The sequence below is a fragment of the Melanotaenia boesemani genome, chromosome 4, assembly GCF_017639745.1.
Source record: "Melanotaenia boesemani isolate fMelBoe1 chromosome 4, fMelBoe1.pri, whole genome shotgun sequence".
NCBI classification, from domain to species: domain Eukaryota; kingdom Metazoa; phylum Chordata; class Actinopteri; order Atheriniformes; family Melanotaeniidae; genus Melanotaenia; species Melanotaenia boesemani.
In genome coordinates, this window is record NC_055685.1 from 16,996,136 (window position 1) to 17,015,872 (window position 19,737).

The 19,737-nt window shown below is 40.4% G+C and overlaps 1 protein-coding gene across 5 annotated transcripts in view; it reads right to left on the reverse strand.

Moving 5' to 3' along the window:
* The window catches only part of bnc2 (basonuclin 2), a 162,832-nt gene that overhangs the window by 79,551 nt on the left and 63,544 nt on the right, over positions 1–19,737 (reverse strand). For 2 of the 5 annotated variants that reach the window (XM_041983165.1, XM_041983170.1), the window contains exons 1-3: positions 10,259–10,479; positions 8,971–9,309; positions 5,356–5,418 (exon numbers count right to left, since the gene is read on the reverse strand). In XM_041983165.1, coding sequence (XP_041839099.1) covers positions 5,356–5,418; positions 8,971–9,309; positions 10,259–10,261 — 405 coding nt within the window. In that variant the 5' untranslated portion in view covers positions 10,262–10,479. Of the gene's footprint in view, positions 1–5,355; positions 5,419–8,165; positions 9,310–10,258; positions 10,480–19,737 lie in introns of those variants that run through there. The other 3 variants (XM_041983166.1, XM_041983167.1, XM_041983168.1) reach the window with 3 other exon arrangements.

The following is a 19,737-nucleotide window of genomic DNA, read 5'->3' on the forward strand; positions in this document are numbered from 1 at the left end:
GCAAAAAATAGGCCTATTTCTTACAAGAATTCTCACTTTGTACTGCAGTTTAAGACAGAAGCTGTCACTTCAAATACACGATTAATGTCACATGAGGTCAAGTCTGACGCCAGAAGCCATGCATGGTGGCCTCATTGGTTGTAGTGCTTATAGGGTCACGTACAATGATGTGTCCCACAGCAGGCTAATTAGATCATTTAGGACTAAACAGAAGTCATAGATGGTTCCAAAGTAAAGGTGCAGTGCTGCTTCGAATGTGATTGGCTCATGTGCTACAATTCAGCAACTTGTGGGAATCACACGTAAGTGAAAAGCTGCACTCTGTGACAACACACTGTGCTTATCCCATCCAGCCCACACACATACACATTCAGTGGTATTTCACTGCATTGCATGCATATACACAACACATACTCACAAAAACAAAAGCTACCCAGAGTCTCAGCTTGCCAGAAAAACACAAGCTGTGGGATGCCAAGGCAGCTGCATTTAACAGTGGCCATTAAATGTTATTAATCCAACAGCGCAAACATCTTTACAAAGTCAGCAGAGAGCGCAAACAAATGCTTACACATGTTGCTTTAACACTTTGCTCACAGCTGAAAGTAGCTAATGGGTGAAGACTTAAGTTTGCAGAGTTAAAATGAAAGCAATGTTAAGGAGCAGCTTACACAACCTGAAAAAAGAAAATGAGAACCTGAACTATTTAATATGTTTGTTTGACTAAGTCTGTGTGTGTGTGTGTGCGTGTGTGTGTGTGTGTATGTGAATATGAGAGTGTGCACATTGGCCAAAAGCCAACGACAGCCTGTACCACTACCCTTCCTTCTCCAGAACCTCCCTAAAATCCTCCCTTGGCCTCTAGCAATCACATCCCCATGGCAAGCTGGAGATAGAACAGAGCAGAGTGGAGAGATAGACAGGGAATAAAACATGGGAGCAAAAAATAAATTAAACAGAAAATAGTGGAGAACGAGCCTTCCTCCCTCTTTTTTAACACCACACACACACACACACACACAATGTATGCATTTATATTTAATCTAGCCATAGTGCACAAAAGTTCTCCTGACCTCATATGTGAACTGTGGACATAAAAGTCTGTTACCTGTTGGAAAACCATTTTCTTTGAACAACAACTTTGGTAATTGCAAGCACATCTAAAACGTACAGCACAAACACTCACACACAACAGCCCATGTCGGATTACCAGCAGAAAGAGACAGAGTCAACTGCAAGCCCTGAACAAAATTACCATCATTATCCATAACCATAAATAAGCCTGATGATGATGATGATGGTTTTAACAATAATAATAGCAATTCACTCTGAGTGCTTTTTCACATAACAGTGACAGCATTAGTCACTTCGCCAACAGAAAAATGAAAGGCTTGGTGCCTTGAGAGCCCCTCTTGGTTGCCACTGCTGATGGGGCAAATTGGCAGGCAGAACCAGCAGACAAGGGGTCCTTAAAGACGGATGTAAAAATAGTAGGCTTTCGATTTACCCGCTGCACTGGCGCAGCTCCAAGGAAAACAAAATAACAAGAGTTGAGGAATAACAGGAAAAGGGAGAAGTCATGGTGAAAGTATGCTCAAGTTCCTGTCACTTAGCACAGGTCACACCTAATGTCACCTTCCTCTGGATGCAAGACGGGAAAGAACAGCTCCTCACCTCAATGTCTCTGCCATATGGCCCCATATAGTCATGTCTTAAAATACTTCATACACATGCAAAGTATATACAGTGTCTTCCTCTCTGTTTAGCTTCAATTAAGTCTCTCTGTGATTATACACTGCAGATCACCAAAACCAACACAAGCACAACTACACTTTATCCCTTTAGATTCCTAGACCTGAGTGACAGCTCCTACATTCCTGCTGTGTCAGAGTGTGTGTGTATTTGTATGTTAGGGAGTGTGTGTGTGTGTGTGTGTGTGTGTGTGTACACTGCTGGCCTGGCCCTGTGCTCATGTCCCCCTCATTAGTCAGTGGTGGGGTGGTGACATCCTGAGCGGCTGGCCCTTCAAACACACACTTCCTCCTCACACCGGCGACTTCTCCCCACTGCAGGAAACTGCCTAAAGACAAATAGCTAGCAGGAGCCTTTTGAAAAAGTAGAGCTTGAAAGAATGAAGAAGAGAGTGAAAATGGTGAAAAGAGTGGGTCTTTGCTGCTCGGCAGAAAGAAGACTTGAGAAAAACTGAGAAGTGGAGATAACAGGAATTAATAAATTTATGATCCAACTGAAACATATCTGTTTAATCTACAATAAAACAACTGCTTTTATGTTTATCTTATTTATGCCATCATTAACAATCTAATCACATACAATTTACTTCACAGATTGTTGCAACACTGATTTATTTAAAAAGAATTCAGCCTATACTGAAAAATGTCTTGGTCACACCATACCCCATGAATCTCCTCACGACTCCATGATGATGTTTTCCACACAGGTTAGGGTGATTTTATTAATTATTTTGTCAAAACCATCTTGCAATAGAAAAAAATTGTACTTCTTTCCTTTTACATACACATGCCCACACAGGAGTATAGGAGTTCTCTGGAAAAGATTCAGCTCCAGAAGATTTTACCACAGATGGCTCTGCATTTGCATTTCTGCCGCACCTCTACACAGACACATTTTGCAGCACCCTGCCATATGAAAACGAGACCCCCTTTTTGCCTTCCACGATTGAAACTCTACATCCCCTTCATATTATTCAGGCATTCACCATGGCGGTGAGGCGGCCGTCTCCTCAGGACAAACAGGAAACAGCTGACACGGAGCCCGTGAGTGATGCTCACATGATGCTTATTGATCGCTGTTTTCTCCGAGTCTCACACACGGTCAGGGTCAGTGCTTACCCATCCTGCAGGGCATTATTGCACAGTTACAGAGGTTGCTGCATGATCCGGAATGCACATGATCTTTTTTCTTTTTTTTTTTTCTTTCTTTTTTTGTTGTCAAGATTAGACGCTTACTGTAAGGATAAGGCAGAAATATTGCATTTATTCACTAATATGAGGAGTAAAGCAGCGATTGGTCTGATTTTATCTGTTTTAGTATTTACAGTACAAGAAATTCTATTTACATTGATATTTCAATAAGATCATGCTTGATGATGCAATTACTGAAAAAATCATTTCTACAAACATTTGAAAATAGGTTAAAGCAAAAATGTAGTGGACGTCATATCGCCCCGTTTGGTGGTTGAGTAAATATAGTGGGGACCACAGCATGAATGGGACCTTGTACATCCTCCCACTTCGTCAAGCTAGATGGGTTCTTAATAGAGCACACATACAGTAAATATACAAACAGCTGTGGCCCCCTTCCCACTCACTCTTAACACTCGTATTTCTCTCCTGCGGAAATAATGCTGCCTTCAGGAAACATGCAAAGCATCAGACTCACAAAGACTGGGAGATGCTCTGTGACTGAACACCACAGCAGCTTGCTGAGTGCTGCTTATAATATCAGACTTTCTAACCTTAACTTTTCAGTTAGTCAGGCACCGTCGGTGATCTAGTGGCTCTTTAAGCCTTTTCCAATCAGGTGCCAGAGCAAACACTGATACACAGACACACCCAGTCACTTCCCCTTGTTGAAGAAACTTGCTCTCCTTCAGACACATGTGTTTTTGAGTTATTATAAGTAGTATGAGTAAAAGAAAACCTCCATGTCAGACAGCTTCTGTCCTTTTCCGTAAAGACAGAAGCTACATTATACAATCTGATGGAGAATTTGGGGAGTGGAGGTAAAGACTGAGTTTTATAAGGTAAGACAGTTGGTGAAGTTGAGACAGAACGGAGAGGGGGAAGGTGGGGGATAAGACTGAAAAGCAAGCAAGAGACGAAGAAGAAGCAGTGGGAGGCATAGAAGTAGTAGAAGAAGAAGTAGTAATGGGGGAAGTGATGCGTGTCTTTTCTGCAAATCTCCTCTTTCACCTCTGCTCTCCTCCAGCTCTCCATCCAGGGCCAGCCAAGAGACACTTCACCTCGCACCCGCATACACATGGAGCCAGAGCCAACACACAGGAACACATACACACACACGCAGCAAGGACACACATTTACACATGCTCTTTTACTCACACGCACACACTAACACAACTGGCATATGACTGTTTAGCCACCCACTCAGAAAAATAAATGGCAAAAGCACAGACACAAAAACGCCTTAACACACTCACAAACTTCAGCGTCAGAACACACTCATGCACTCTCTCTCTTGACACCGGATACATGCACGTATAGACATCCATATGCTCCGTGTGCAACGACCCATCAAAGACAGACATGGAAATAATAACAGTTGAATGTAACCACACACGTACACACACATTCACTGACTGTGGATAATTCTACACATATGCATCAAATCACTGCCTCCCAGTCCCATTCAGCAGTAAAAAGCAATGCATATGCAACACATATGCAACATGCAACGCGCCTGTACCTCAACATGTAAAACAAGGTTTGCACACACACACACACACACACCGATCTAAGTCTATCAGTGTGTTAATACGCAGATTAGCCTGTACTGTGGTATATGCTGAGCAGGATAATATCTTCCCATCACTGAGTCTCAGACAAAACAAAGCAGATTTCACAAATATGTCTTTCCTCATGTTGTTCCTTTCAATGGTCTGGCATTAACAGAAAGGACTGAGTGGTGAAATAATATGGAAAAAAGGAAAAAAGCCAATGTGCCCATAACAATGATACAATCAAATAAAGTTAAAATGTGACACAACATATAAAAACAAGAGAGAAAGAAGGGAAGAAGCAATTCAGTCAGATTCAAAAAGTTTCGAGAGAATATGACAAAAGTCTAAAATATAATTAAATTAATTAGATATAATATTTCTAAATAAATGTCATTCTGATTTTTTAAAATAGAACTGGTGTGCTCCAAATAGGAAACCATCTTGATTTTACCATTTATAAGGAGAGAAGAAATTATAATTATTATGAATAGATCTCAATCACTAATCATACATTTTCACTCCCCTTTAATGATTTTTTTTTTTTTTTTCAAAATTGTAAATTGATCAACATCCAGCAAAAGAAAATGCTGCAGGCTTGCATACCGGTGAGATTTCTGTCTTCAATTTAAGGAATATGTAATGTGGAAAAATTAAATGTGAAAACTCCAATGCATTGTGATTCAAGTTATTATTGCTGTTGCATTTCTCATCTAAAATTTCTGCTTGCCTAATTCTAATGCTGTCTTTTAAAAAAATCCCTGCTGTGTTCATAAGTGGAAATAAAGAGTCTCCATATGAGAAAAAGCAGGCAGCACTGAGAGCTGACAGAAGTCAGGCAAGCTGTAATGCCACTGTACCTCTTCCAGGTCTCGGCCCATAGTCGACCTGTCGCACTTCAAAGGAAGCCGCGTTACAGCACCCTTGCAAAAAGAAAAGGAAGAGGCTGTTTTAGAGAAAGTTTTACACTAAAGACGAACACTGATTTCTACCATTTTCCCTCCTTGTTTTTTTTTTTTTATTTTTATTTGATTTATTTTTTTATATATTTTTTTCCGAGGTCTGTAGTGAGTCTGGGTGGCATCGCCAGATCCTCAGGTGGAGGTAAATGCACATTTTACGAGCCCCTTGATATCCTTCAGTTAGTTCCCACGTTCCTCCGACTTAAAGCGGATGGAGAAAATAAAAAAGTCGCGGCCTCCGGCTGCTGTGTTGTGCAGGAAATATCCCTGATGAGCCAATTAGGCCCGTGGTATCACTTAACTCCGGAGTTTTTAACTTGCAAGGGTCGATATTCAGAGCCACGCATGTAGCGGCGGGTCAATTAAGGCTCCAAATATTATCTCTCCGTAATGCCTGGGAAATAATTAAACTCCAGCCAATGTTTGTATTTTTTTCCTCTCCATAAAAGCAATTATGAAAGTTCCCTCTTGCAGGGTTTAAAATACGCACCAATTTCTGAACATTAGGAAGCTCAGAAAAAATGGGTAGCCTGTTTATCAGATCCATTTAATTGATTTCATTTAAACTCCATGCTGTTTATGCCCAAATTTGAGGGGAAAATAAAAGTTTTTTCAAATGATTAAAAACTACCACAACGTAAATGAAAGGTTTTCAGGTGAACTGCCTCAATTAGCAGTTTTTCCATTGGTATATAAGATACAAACAATAAAAAAAGAAAAATGCATGTAGATGAGCTATCAGTGCGCAATCATTTAAATCAAAATTGAATATAAAACAGCTAAAATAATGGAATTCTTTTTTATATACATAAAAGTCATGTCAACATCACTTCTAGCCAACCAATGTTTAATAAAATGTTAAAATCTCTTGTTAACATAATGAACAAATTAATAAATAAATAAGCTTATTAGTTATAGGTCGAAATATAAATTATGTCCAAATTGTTTACAACAGCCAATTAGACACAACGAATAAATTAAAATGTGTTTAAATTGATAGGGTCTGTTTTGTTTGGCTCGTTTTTGTTTACGATGTTCGAAGCACGTGCTGCTTTTTATGCTGGAATATTGTACTATAAAACACGGACAAACAAACAAACAGAAGGGGATTTAACATCGCTCCTAGCCATTATGGTTTTATGATTTTATTAGTAAATAAATCTTTCTTTTTGCTCCATCTTTTCTTTTTTTTTTTTGTTTTGTTTTGTTTTTGTTTTTTGGGGGGAGGGGTGATGTTTAATCACCGAGACCGTCAGACACCTGCTGCAAACCACATCCTGTAATTTTATTTAAAATGTTCATCTAAAACTAAAAATGCGCGCTTTCATATCAAGCTGACATTTAGTAAATTTTCAGCGCTTTCCTTGCTTGTGTGATTTAAGAGGGCTGTCACAGTTGTATACAAATGTTTCGGCTGGGTGATGCCCCAGCACCTCACCGCAGCCGCGTCTCTCCTGCACGCACTGCATTGGCTTCCTCCGTCTGTGTATCGATCACACATAATTTGGCCTAACAACGATAGAATACCGCACCTCGCGTGTGGCCCAGGTGATCTTTACGGGAGAGTGGGGGAGATTTTTTGAAGCACGGCCCCATAACACATTTCTTTCCAACACCCAAGGGTGCACCAGGCTCGGCAAACACAAAGTCATTATCAGTTAGATTCCAATAAGGCGAGTCTGTCAAGGAACAGGCTTCCTTCGGAGAATTTATGTCATGCCTACTAAACATGGGAAGATGTCTTCTAAGTGGTGCGAGGAAGGATAAATAACAGCGAGTCCCACAGCTGATTATATTGAAACAACGGTGCGCATTTGTAAAAAGGATTGGGGATGCAAGCGTGGGGATCCCAGCAGATCCGGAGCGCAGGGGCCTATCCACCTGCTCATGTCGGCAGAGAAGGAAAGAAGAAGCTCGCTGGCCTTTACAACTCCCCCATCTCTTGTAATTCATGCATCACTGGCTTGTATGATAGTTTCTTTGGGATAAATATAAAATGACTTTACAATATAATGCTGCATTAAAAACGTGAGATACAAAAGAAACAAGCCTACCTATGGATGTAATCTCGATTTTTTTTTTTTTTTTTTTTTTTTTTTTTTTGTAAAGTCAGGCTTGATTTGCCTTTTATTATAAGACACATTTAACAATAATTTATGTATTTATTTATTTTTATATCTTTGCTTTAACACATCCTTTTCACTTTCACAAACGATCTCCGGAGTAATAAAAGAATTAACTAAATAAAAGAAATAGCATTAAGCAACAGGAGCTGTAAGCACCGACAGGGTGACAGAATCAGTTTCTCATCATTTCCCAAACAGAGCCGCGGCGAAGCTGTTGCGCAAGAGCCGCTGTGGCCTGGATGCGTAACAGCGTGTGCATGGTACAGAGTGCCTGCAGGTCCCGCTATGATTAACTGCAACCTAACAACCATCCTCTATCTTTACTGTCTCCCACTCACACACGTGCGCGCGAACGGACGCACACAAGCACACGCACACATGTACTTGCACAAGACGGGAGTCTCATTTCCTCCTCCCTCTCTGCGCCTGATATTTATCCAACAAAACCACTTCAATCCCTTAAAAATAACTACCTTGCTCTAACTTGAGGGCTACTTGGGAAAAATTTAAAAAGCTGCAGATCAAGTGTAAACACGCGATAACAGGCGAGAAATGTCGGGGAGAAATGTGGACTTCCCTCACCATGCGCAGGCTGTCCGTTATCATCATTACTTTTCCAGGCGGTACTCGGTGCGTTCACGGCTCTTCTGCTGCTCTGTAGCCGCGCAAGGGACTTCCTGCTTCGGCCACATGAAGTTAATTAGCCGGTCCCTGAGGGGTGCCCCTGCCCCAAGTCTTTATCGGCACTGAGGTTACCAAAACACGGCTGTTGCTTGCTTTTAAACTCCACACCGCTCACAGAACAACTACGGAGACTTAAGCGTTTATGTAACTAGTCCGGACAAGAGGTGGGATCAGCCAACAAATGGTCAAAAAAATTCAAGGTTGTCCAAAATGAAAAATAAAATGTGTTGTTTAAATATTGTTGTTAATACAAAAAAACATGATGATTTTGGTGAGAAAAATTATATGACAACTCATGCATTCAGTTAAATAAAAATATAGCACAGAAAAAAGAGGCTGGATGATGGAATATTTGGAAGCAAAAAGTGTGTAGCAGAACAACATAAACACATGCACATATTTATTTGTAAAGACTCCTACAATTAGGGTTAGTTGCTAAAATGCTTGTGCAAATTATAATATAAACTATCAGAAAACAAAATACAACAACAATCATTCACTTATTACACACACCTGATACACATTCAGCACACTTTCTTAGACTAAGAGGTAGTTTTTAACAAATCAAACATGTCAAGACATTCTTAGAGAGAAAAAGAAAGGAAAAATTAGATTTGGCCTGACAGAATGAAAATTATGGACAAGAGAAGGAGAGGGGAGAGAGACGTGAAGAGGATGAGCAGAGGAGGCTGAGTGGACATACCTGCTGGGACATTCTGTAGAGGAGGTTGCTGTCAGTGCTCTGCTGCTGCCATGTCCCCATGAAGCCCGGCTGCTCAGCACTAGGCGGTCTGGTGCTGAACTGCATGGAGCTTTCGCCTGCTCCCTCAGCGCTGCTGCTAACAATGCTAATGCCACCCAGACCACTTCTGCTGCTGCTGCTACTGTGAATACTGGAGGGAACGTTCACGCAAACGCCAGCTGTGACAGAGGGTCCGTTAACCTGAGCTGAAGGTGGCCTGGGCAGCTCCGGGTCTCTGCTGGGCTCTGGTGGGACTGTGTCACACTCGCTGCCTCTCACATCCAACTCTGCCTCCTTGGACTTAGATGGAGAGAGGGAGAGACAAGGAGGGAGGGCAAGAGGGGATGTGGGAGTGTGAAGGAGGGGAGAAGAAAAAGAAGTCAGTGAAGGTGGGTTCTTTTGGGGTCGCGTTGGCTTTTTTTGTTTGGCTTTTTAGAGGAAGATAACAAGGAAAGGGGAGATGGAGGTGTGTGTGTGGGGTTTCTTGGTAGCTCTGGTGGCTGAGTAGTGTGTGTGTGTGTGTGCGTGTGTGTGTGTGTGTGTGTGTGTGTGTGTTTGTGCATGTGAAGTTAATTCTCATGAAAAGGTAGTAAAGAGAGTTTGCGGTGAATTTCCTTGGGAGCTTCTTCTTGGACAGGGGAAGATGAGTGGACCACTGGAGGTGAGGAGGGATGGGGAGGATGATTGGTTTGGAGGTAAGAAGGGGGGGGGGGGGGTTAAAAAAATAAAGGGAGAAAGGTTGGGGGGTAGGGGGGTGTTTGGTTATGGGAGTTAGTGAAAAATGACTACCATGTTGTTATCCATGGTAGTCATTTTGTACTTGAATATGGACTCAAGACAGACACCTGCATGCAAACAGACATGTATACACACATACACACACACACACATTGTAGTAGAGGACATCTTTGCCTGCCTGCACACATCGAAACACATACAAATAATGTTGGACTAATAAAAAGTAGGACATAAAAAGTTAAACAAGAAGCTGCTATCAGCAAACTCAAAACAAGCACAGGAATGTTAGAAATCATTCTAACTTTGTGAAGTAAGAGATTTTTTCTTGAATAAGAATAAAAAAAAAACCTAAATGCACACTATTGTGCTTCATAACTCAGCAAACCAAACACAATTACTGTAAAAAATATATATGTAAAAATAAAAAATAAAAAGTAAATTAAAAGTCTCATTTTAAAAAGTCCCATAAAAGAGAAGAGTGGAGCCAACAAACAGCACAAACGACTCTTACCATGAAATCTGTGTTTGTCCCAGGAAAGTGAAGATGAGGTGTGGGAGTGAGCCACCAGCTCTCCTGCTCTCCCTGCCTCCCGCTCCTCTCCCTGCCTCCTTTTCTTTCTCTCTGTGTGACTGTGTCCCTCACTCGGCGTCCGTACCGCTGCCTGTCCTCCCTCTTTTCTCTGTCTGACTCCTCTGTACTCCGCCGCAGCCACGGAGGAACTGAGCCGAGCGTTTGAGCGCACGCGTGTGTGTGTGTGTGTGTGTGTATGTGTGCATGTGAGAGCGAGAGGACTGAGAAAGAAAGAGAGAGAGAGAGAGAGTGTGTGCAAGTATGTGTGTGTGTCAGGCCAGTGCGGGCTCAACTGAGTCAACTGTGCCGCTCCACTCTGAGATGCTCAGTGACACTGCGCTGCACACTTCTTCACAGCCGCACACACACACACACAGGCAGCCCTCCTCTGCTAAGGGCAGGAAGGTGGGGGCACCGCTGAGCAGGGGAAGGAGGGAGGGGGGCGCGTTTGTCCCCCCTACCTTATTACCATTTGCGCTGCGAACGGCCGACACATCTCAGAGCAACTTAGTTTTCCTGTGGGACCGTCCTGACACACACACGGTGCTTTGCAAAAAAAAAAAAAAAAAGAAGAAATAAAAAAGCTCAGTTTCCAACTTAAATCTGAATAACGCACCACTTTTTCTTCCAGATGTCAAGCAGTTATCTTGTTTAAAATAAAAGGTAGGTTTGGGCTCTCTGCTCACACCTCATCAATATCTCTCTGATTTACACCACAATTAAAAAACAAACACAAAAACAAACAAAAGTAAATCAATTGGCAAGTTACATCTCTAAAAAACTCTGCTGCCTTTGTTTGATTTTTTACCACTCTAATGAAAGACTAATGGAACGCAAGCAATCAGCCACCACCCGCATGCACATGAACACACACGATCACAAGCGCCTCCTCTTCCCTCTCCTCCTCCTTCTCCTCCGTGGAGGCTCTCAGATTTTAATTAAGAAAAAAATGAGGAAGAGGTTCCATTTTAGCCATATTGGTCCCCACAGCAGCAAAGGTAGGGGAATAAAATGAAGGATGGAGGAGTAAAGGGAGGCAGACGCAGAGAAAAAAGACACACTGGGGGATAAAAAAAAAGAGGAAGGAGATTTGTGCTTCCTTTGACACAGCATAGGACACATCTCAAACAATGAAGACACCCCCCCACCTCCACCAGCTTCTTTCCCTCTTCACTTTAAATCTCCCATCTCATCTTCTCTACCCCGTCTTTTCCCCCCACTATCATTAGAGAAATGACAGACCAGGTGCCTCCGTCCACAGCAAGAGGGAGATGTCACAGTGATCTTTCCACAGCAGAGGAACAAAAGATAAAGGGACAGACGGAGAACTTCTCTCCTCAGCTACATTAAATGGCCTCTGATCTATAAAGTCACTTCAAATTTTGTGGTAAATTGCTGCAGACAGCTGCTTGGCAGTCTGTTAAAAGCCTTTTGTACCATGCACTAATGGCAGCACAGTGTTAACCTTTGCTGAGATTATCACACCAGTCGTTACTGTTATGTACGGAGGATTTTTGGTAGTGGAGAGAAAAGTGCAATGTGCGTCTTATCACTTTAAAAATGTGTAATTTACATCTTAAACTCCTTTCCTCCTTCCTGTCTTCATCTTTGGCATGTACCTTTGTCTTCTGTGATTTTTTTTTCTTCTAAATCTTTGTCACCCCGCTTTTCTTTCACACTTTTTTCTCTTTTTATTCCTTTCCACCTTCCTCTTTTGCACCATGGCCTCTGTCCTGTCAGTGGACACGAGCAGTATTGTTGTAAAAATGCTAAATGTTTCACCTCTTGCTCACGTACCTCCAGCTCTGCTCTTAACAACTTATTGAAAAGGTAATGCATGAGGCTTTGGCTAATTACATTAAGTGACAATTTAGCCGCCAAGGTTCCCTTTTGCTCTCCAGATTTTTTTTCCTTTTGCTCTCCGCTGCTCTCTCCCTCCCTCCCGTCTGTAAATGTGCTAGTCTGTGGGTTTTTCAAGTGGCACTCAGTGTTTCAAGTCAAGCTGGTGGCTCAGCTTCTGACCTGGCTGGTTAATGGCTGTTATTTGTGGGAGGGAGGAGTGGACTCTGCCAATATTGCTCAGTCTTCCTCCTTAATTCTCTCCTGCTTTTTTCCTTCCCCCTTGTCTCTTGTGATAGTGATGGCCGTATGGTAGAAACACAGGAGTGAAGAAATTTTGAGGGGAAACAGAGAAGGAAAAAAGGAAATAGAGTGATGAAAAATCTGTATTAGCTGGAAAGAGGAGGAAAAAAAAGATCTTGGAGATCCTCAGGCTCCTTTATTAAAACTATTATTGTGCAGGACTTGAGAATTCCCCACGGGGCAGGGGTCCATGTCGAAGCCCATATAATTAACTAGAGGCTCAGCTACGGATCAATTACCAGACAAGCAAGTGATAGCTGAATCAATGGAAGATCATCAGGCTCGTTATCAGTGTTGCAACTCATTAGAGGAAAAGTGAGGTAGAGAAAGAGGCAGAGTAACGAGGGGGGTGAAGATGGAGACTGAGGGTGAGGCTGGAGGCAAGGGCAGGGTTGGTGGCAGCCCAGAGGCAGATGTGTGTGTGTGGTATATTAATGTGTGATGTGTTGGATTCCTCGTTAGCTTCCACCGACTGGTGACGGGGAACCCTGAGTGATAAGGGCAGCCTGCTCCGTAGCAACAGTCACTGAAGCTTGTATGGATCAATACAAATGTGTGCATGAGGTTAAAGCTCTGCCATAGCATCCTCATTCCCCAGCGACTTAAGCCCTCAGTCTGAGGTACAATTTTGCAGTCTGAGCAGTCAGGGAGGGACTATCAAGAATAAGAAATAACACAAAAAAGGCAACATTTCCAGAAGGGTTAAAAATGACCAAAAAGGTGACAAACTATATCAGAGTTGCTAATTTCCCTTATGAGATATTAAACATCAAAACAGGATTTTAAATGACTGATACATTTAACTAATTATTTCAAAAGGGGAAATGCAGAAGACTAAAAGGTTTTTTGTTGTTTGTCATTTTAGGTACATTATAATCCATGAGGTGATTTTTGTCACCTCAATAATTCATGAAGATGTGAGAGGTTTAAAAGGCGGGCAAATCTACAAGTTTCACAAACACAAGGAACATAAAGCAGAGTCAGAAATGTATACACACCAATTTTAATTATTTACTAAATGAGATTTTTCTATTTCAGATTTTTAAGAGTCTGCCAATTTGACTTCCTAAATGCATGGAGACTGAGTATTATTTTATATCTACTAAAAGTAAAAAATTTTCCAATACAGATGTTTAAAATAATCGATAATCGGGCAATATTTGACGATGCTGATTATTACATCAAATTTTATCATTAATGTTATCAAAACGTTTAACTTGCTTTGAATAAATAAGTAAATTTAGGTTCTGAATAAACTTTATTTGACACTTTCTTTTAATGAGCACAGATATCAAAAATTGAACTTTATAACTTCTCACATTGAAAAAAACTTGCATGAATTAATAAATGAATACATTTAAAAACAAACACATTTCAATAGCTTTTTAGGACTTATACAGTCTAACCATTTTTTTTCTTTTTTGTGCCCAGCAAAATTAAATCTAAATAAATCTCGTCAGTTTCAGGTCAAACTTAACATGACACAACTAAATGGCAGAATGTAAAATAATTTGTTTCTGCTTTGAACCTTTACAGTCCAGTGTTGTACCTCTGAGGGCTGTCTTGTCTTTTTAAGGTACAGTCTGTTGAGGGTACAACCTCAGTGACAATCCTTTGTACCCCTAAAGGTACAATTAGGTACTTCATTTTCTGAGAATGAGAATTTTAGGTTCAGTAAGTTGCAGGATAGAAAGGGGGTGTGCTTTGCTGCATTCACTGAATGCTCTGATTGGGATCTGAGGATTTTGGTGAAAAGATCAACAAGCATGTGCTCTTTATTAGACTCCTTGAGCCTTTCTTGAGAAGGTTTAATTGTTTGACAGAGAATACTTACCCAATTAAGGATGCAATTATTATTGCTTGACAGGAGATGTGCTTAGTCTCACCAAGTGTTTAGATAAATAAGGTTTACTGCAAAGTAAAATTTAGATGAATGTAGGGACCCAAGGTTTCCCAGCAGAAAATTGCATTATAATAATCAACTTGGGTGTGTTTTTTTTTTACTTAAACCTTCAAATTTTTCACCTTATTTACACATTTCAGTTGTTTTCTGCTTTTTTAAAAAGTGTTTCTGTTTCTTTGCTGGATTTTATGTCACTTATCAATAAATGGCAATCTCTAGTTTGTATAGGTGTATACGTATAGGAGTACGGTAGCAGTAGAAGCTTCCACAGTGGAAGAAGGCAAAAACAGTGCATATAAAGTAAAAAGTAAGGCTCCAAAATGTTGTTGCACTTTTTGTCATTTGATTGCAAGTAACAAGGCACCCTCCATCACAATCCATCAAACCTCTTACCACTGCCTATTTGTTTCCCAAACACCGACATCTAATGGGTTTAATAGCCCAGAAATTGGGTGCAACAACTCTTGTGCCTTGAGAGGCAAGACATCTTCTTTGCACAAACAAAAACTAGTACAAAACAGATGTCAGGGTCATCAGGCGTAATTGCTATGCTTTACTGCTGTCCTATGTTTTTTGTCTTTTTCTCTCCATTACAGGTCTTGTAATTCAAAGTAAACAAAGCAAAACAACAATAATGATGGTTTGACTTGGACAGGAAATGTTTTTTTTATCCCCCAAAAAGTATGTGCAGCCTTTATGTAGCACTAGCAGGAGCACATGGCTGAGGGGCTAGTACTGTCGGTGACCTGATTTATGGTCATAGTGTGTGTGCATGTGACAAGGAACAGTGTGTCGATCAGATGGCAGAGGGATAGAACTGTCACTGTTCTGCTACCACTACAGGGCCACAAGACATCATATGACCCCAACAGGAACAGCTCTCCACTTGTGATAGTGGGATAGAGAGACACTGAGAAAAAGACTTAGAAAAAGCCAGATGAGGGCACCCAAAGGTCTGAGAGATGAAGAGGGAGCCACATGATTGCCTGTGTCACTGATCACTGCAATCTAGGCTCCACTAATAAGTGCACCTTTGTGAAATAATAAGAGGAAAAAGACGCCTGCTGAGCGCATTGGTTGAGTCTTATGAGTTCTTTACACTTTTTCGCTGTGCTCATGTAATACAGAAAGGCAAAAGGTTAATTACTGAGACCATAATCTGCTAATGCCTATTTAGCAATCCATGACCTAATGACACATGTTATGCATAAAAGCACTCCATATGGTAGTTGTGTTTTTCCAAGCAGGAAAAACAACCACTTATGAGTTCCTAAGAAAAATCTCCAATTTTATCAGCACCAGAGCACACATATACAGCGTACCTTAATACACAGCAGTCATGCACAAGATCTTCTCCTCACCAAATTATAGCTAATCATACAGCAGCTTGCCAGTCTTCCATTTCTTTCTTTTCTGCACCTTTTCTTTCATCCAACAGTGTATAAATTTGTACATATACTTCATTTTTCATATCAATTTATCTAATTTTTGTTTTTTCTTTAATGATAAGTATGGCACTAAAGTGGGTGGTTATCACCACAACTTGGTCTTGATAAGTCCTGATTTCCTCGTTCTTGTGGGTTTTTCTCTGGCTTGTCTAGTTTCTTTCAACTGTCCAGGAACATGCATCTTAGGTCAATTAGGGATTTTAAATTGAAGGTAGTATGCAGATAATGCCATGAACCCACTGATTGCTAGAATAGGCTCCAGCCCTAATGTAACCCTGAACAGGATGAAGCAAGTATAAAAAAAAAAAAAAAGTTACTTATAAACATTAAAAAGACATTGCCAAAATACACCACCAGGCGAAATCTTCATATTAATGTTTCGTCCAGCCAACAGAACAAAACCAAATGAAATTCAACTGACTAACATAAAATCAACTTTTACAGGCTGGGAAAAAAATAATGAATTTCTTAGATTTTGTCTTCAAAAAATCTTTTAGTAATTTATCCATTGTTTAAAATTTCAGCTAATTTATTTTCTTTTACTTGCAGCATTCACAGTAGATATCATCAAAGATAAAAGATATTTTGGACTTTATTGATTTCCTGAGTGCAGTTTTTTTTTCTTATTACACTTTTATGAACTTCATAAAAATATTATAAGTTTTGGTCATCCATCAGAAAAAAAAATTAAGAACCTGCCAGAACCGTGGAACACGGCTTTAGCTTCAGTTCAACTTAAATATTTTTGACACTAATTATGCTGACCTCTGTAGTGTCCAATGGGACTGGCTGGAAGCAGGAGCTGTGAGTTTACTATGGCAAAAAAAAACAGATGTGTTACCTTGTGCTTTAGAATCTGCACCAGAAGTGGAGTAAAAACTAATGGCAGGAAATATTAGCAAGGATGGGGATACTAAAACATGATATGATGTCTGTGGTATTGTGCAAGCTGGTATAAATAAGTTAACTGAGAAGCTTTTTATGGATGAAAGTAAGAGCTACTAAGAGGGGTGTGGAATTTCTGTCAAAGTTAGAAGAGGATCTTTTGCTTACTGACTGCAGTAGTTTTAAAGTTTTGCAGAGATGGGTAAATTGGGGCATCCTGAGCCAATCCTTCAGAATTTTCTCCCTCTTCTTTCCTTCTCTGTAGTCTACAGCCTTCCACACTTACACTTGGATAATTCTCCTCTAATCATCTCCAGCTCCTCTCCTCCTCCACCCTCATTTACTTCCCTCACATCTCTTCCTTCCCCTTTCACACCCTCTCCTCACCTCATCAGACAGGCCTCCACCTCACTCCTCCAACCGCCTCTATCCCCTCAGCCCTGTCCTCTCTCACTGACCCGTGCTCCCCCCAGTCACAGGGCATTGTGTCTCTACCTGCCAGGCTCCCTGACAGCCCCACGTCCCCCCTCACCCCCTGAGAGGAGACCGCCTGCCCATCCGGAACGCTGCCGTGGCAACCCTGCCAGGGCCCCTGTCGTGCACCCCACCTCCTCCACCAACCCGATCTCCACCGAACCCAGAACTGAGAGTTTGAAAAAGTCCTTCTCTACAGAATAGTGTCTTCTCTCTATCTCATCCATGCTAACTTTCTGTCTCCAGATCTCTCATTATTCTGTTTTTACCCTTCATCTCTTTTCCTCATAGCCGATTTTTTTTTCTTCTGACCTGACTAATATGTCTTTACCACTTTGAGCTTTCTGCTCCCTTTGACACTCACTGAAATACTTTTTCCTTTTGCCAAAAGCCCAGATAGATTAGAATCTGAAGAAAGATTTTAGTGTTGGTGGTTGTTAGACAGACCTTCATTACTGTTTACATAGATATTGTTATTTATTATCATGCATAAAATACTGACAAAAATATTGACTTTTACTTTATAACTACAACATCCTGAAAGTAAGACAATAATTTTTTATTTAAAAAAAAGTGGAGATAACTATATAATTAAGTATTTCCAAATGTCAGATATTTCAGAGTTGAATGGTTTACATTATGGAATGTTTCTGTCCTAAACTAAAACTGATATCTCTGATATGAATATATTTACAATAAACTGTATCATAAACCTCTGCAGTCTTCTTAATGCTCAAGTGAGACTTTATGGTTAGTTACTTTTGTGTAAGACAGGTGCCAAAAACGGGAATGTATTGGTCTGATATAGGGTTGATACTGTTATGGCACTTTAGACAACAAATATTTTAACAACTAATTACAGATAATGACTTTATTGTCTTGTTTAACCACTATTTGATTGAGATTAGTAGCATTAGCATGTGTTTCTTGATTATTCGGCAAATTAGCTCTTCCAATTTTTTTTTCTTTTTTAATCTGGTTTATTAACTATATCTGCACACAGCAAGTAATTGTGTTTAGCTTTTCAACTGAATCCATACTGTCAACAGACGCTCATCAAAACTGACCTCATCCTGAATGGTTTGTTACACAGAAGCATTGTGGAGATAATCTTCAGAAACATTTTGGAAAAGAACAGGGATTTTAAAAAGTAGAATCAGGTCATTTTATGAAGCCTCTACCTTGTTATGTGACAAGTCTGTATTAACACAATACAGTAATCTGTAACCAATTTCTGTCTGTGATGACTCACTAACAAAAAGACAACCACACTGTCATCCCACAGCAAAAATACTTCTTGCTTGGTTATGACTGTTTGTGCAAATATGTTTGGATAAAGGTCATCAATAACCATCTGGGTGTCTGCTCAGTGATGATGCAGTAAAGTAATGAGAATCACACCATAAGACCATTAACCTTTGTGAATAACAGGGAAATCCATGACTCTTTTGGATGCAATGGCCTCACAAAAGCTGAGATGCAATCCAGACGGCCTGTGTACCATCTGAAAACTCCCCAAAAACAAATGCAGAGCTGGGACAGAGGTGGGAGCAAAAAACATGTGGGTTACATTACGCAGCAGGGTCTTTATTTATGGCACATACATGACAAGGAACATAACCACTAACACCACGACAAACACACAAACACTTGTGATTCTCAGCGCCAAAAAATACTCCCAAATAAATGTCACACAAATCATCTTGTGGTAGTAAAAACCATCCAGCAAACAAGCAGTAAAGTTGAGGAAAAGTTTGGGTTCATTTCTCACTCGCAACACATCATCCCTCTGCTGCATCTCTCGCATCTTTTTGCATATAAAGACAAAAGCAGGAAATGTAGCTTCAAGTGCAATATAGTGTTTATTCTTAAAGTTATGCATGTCTGCTCCAACCAAACTACCAGTACATTAAAAAGTCATTTTAGTTTCTGTTGCAATGAATCCACAGACAAGGTACTACACGAGCGTTTTGCCCATCAACACCCTCCAAACTCCTTTTCGTTTAACACAAAGCTAATGCAAAGCTCAGCTCAGTGAAAATGGAAAGAAAATATGAAGAAACGATTATAATTCTACCACCAGGTTTCAATTACAGGAGAGTTGGAGTAGAGGGGTTAAGTGAACATCAAGTCATATTAAACTATATAGAAGGCCACAGGCTTTTGGGGGAATTTATTGAAATCTCTAGAGCAATAACACACATTCTTACATGTGGCCAAGTTACATTATTTGATTATTAGAACCATGGCCACAGGCTGCTTTCAAGCTTTGACTTCCTGCTCTAACTTAGAACCACTTCCACTGAAAGCAAGAATCTATTAGTCAGAAAACACTGATGAGAGTAAAAAAAAAAAAAAAAAAAAAAAACACAGGTCGAGACTACATCTGGCATTTACACATGCTAAACCAAGAGTGTGTGAGCGTTTGCAACATTGGGTATAAGAGACTATTTCATCTTGCATCTCTGTTTTACATTGCTTTAAAATAAAAAACACAGATTTATAGACAGCATGGGTGTGAGGAAGCAGAATTGTAAGAGTTACAAGTAAGCACACTTCAGCTGAGA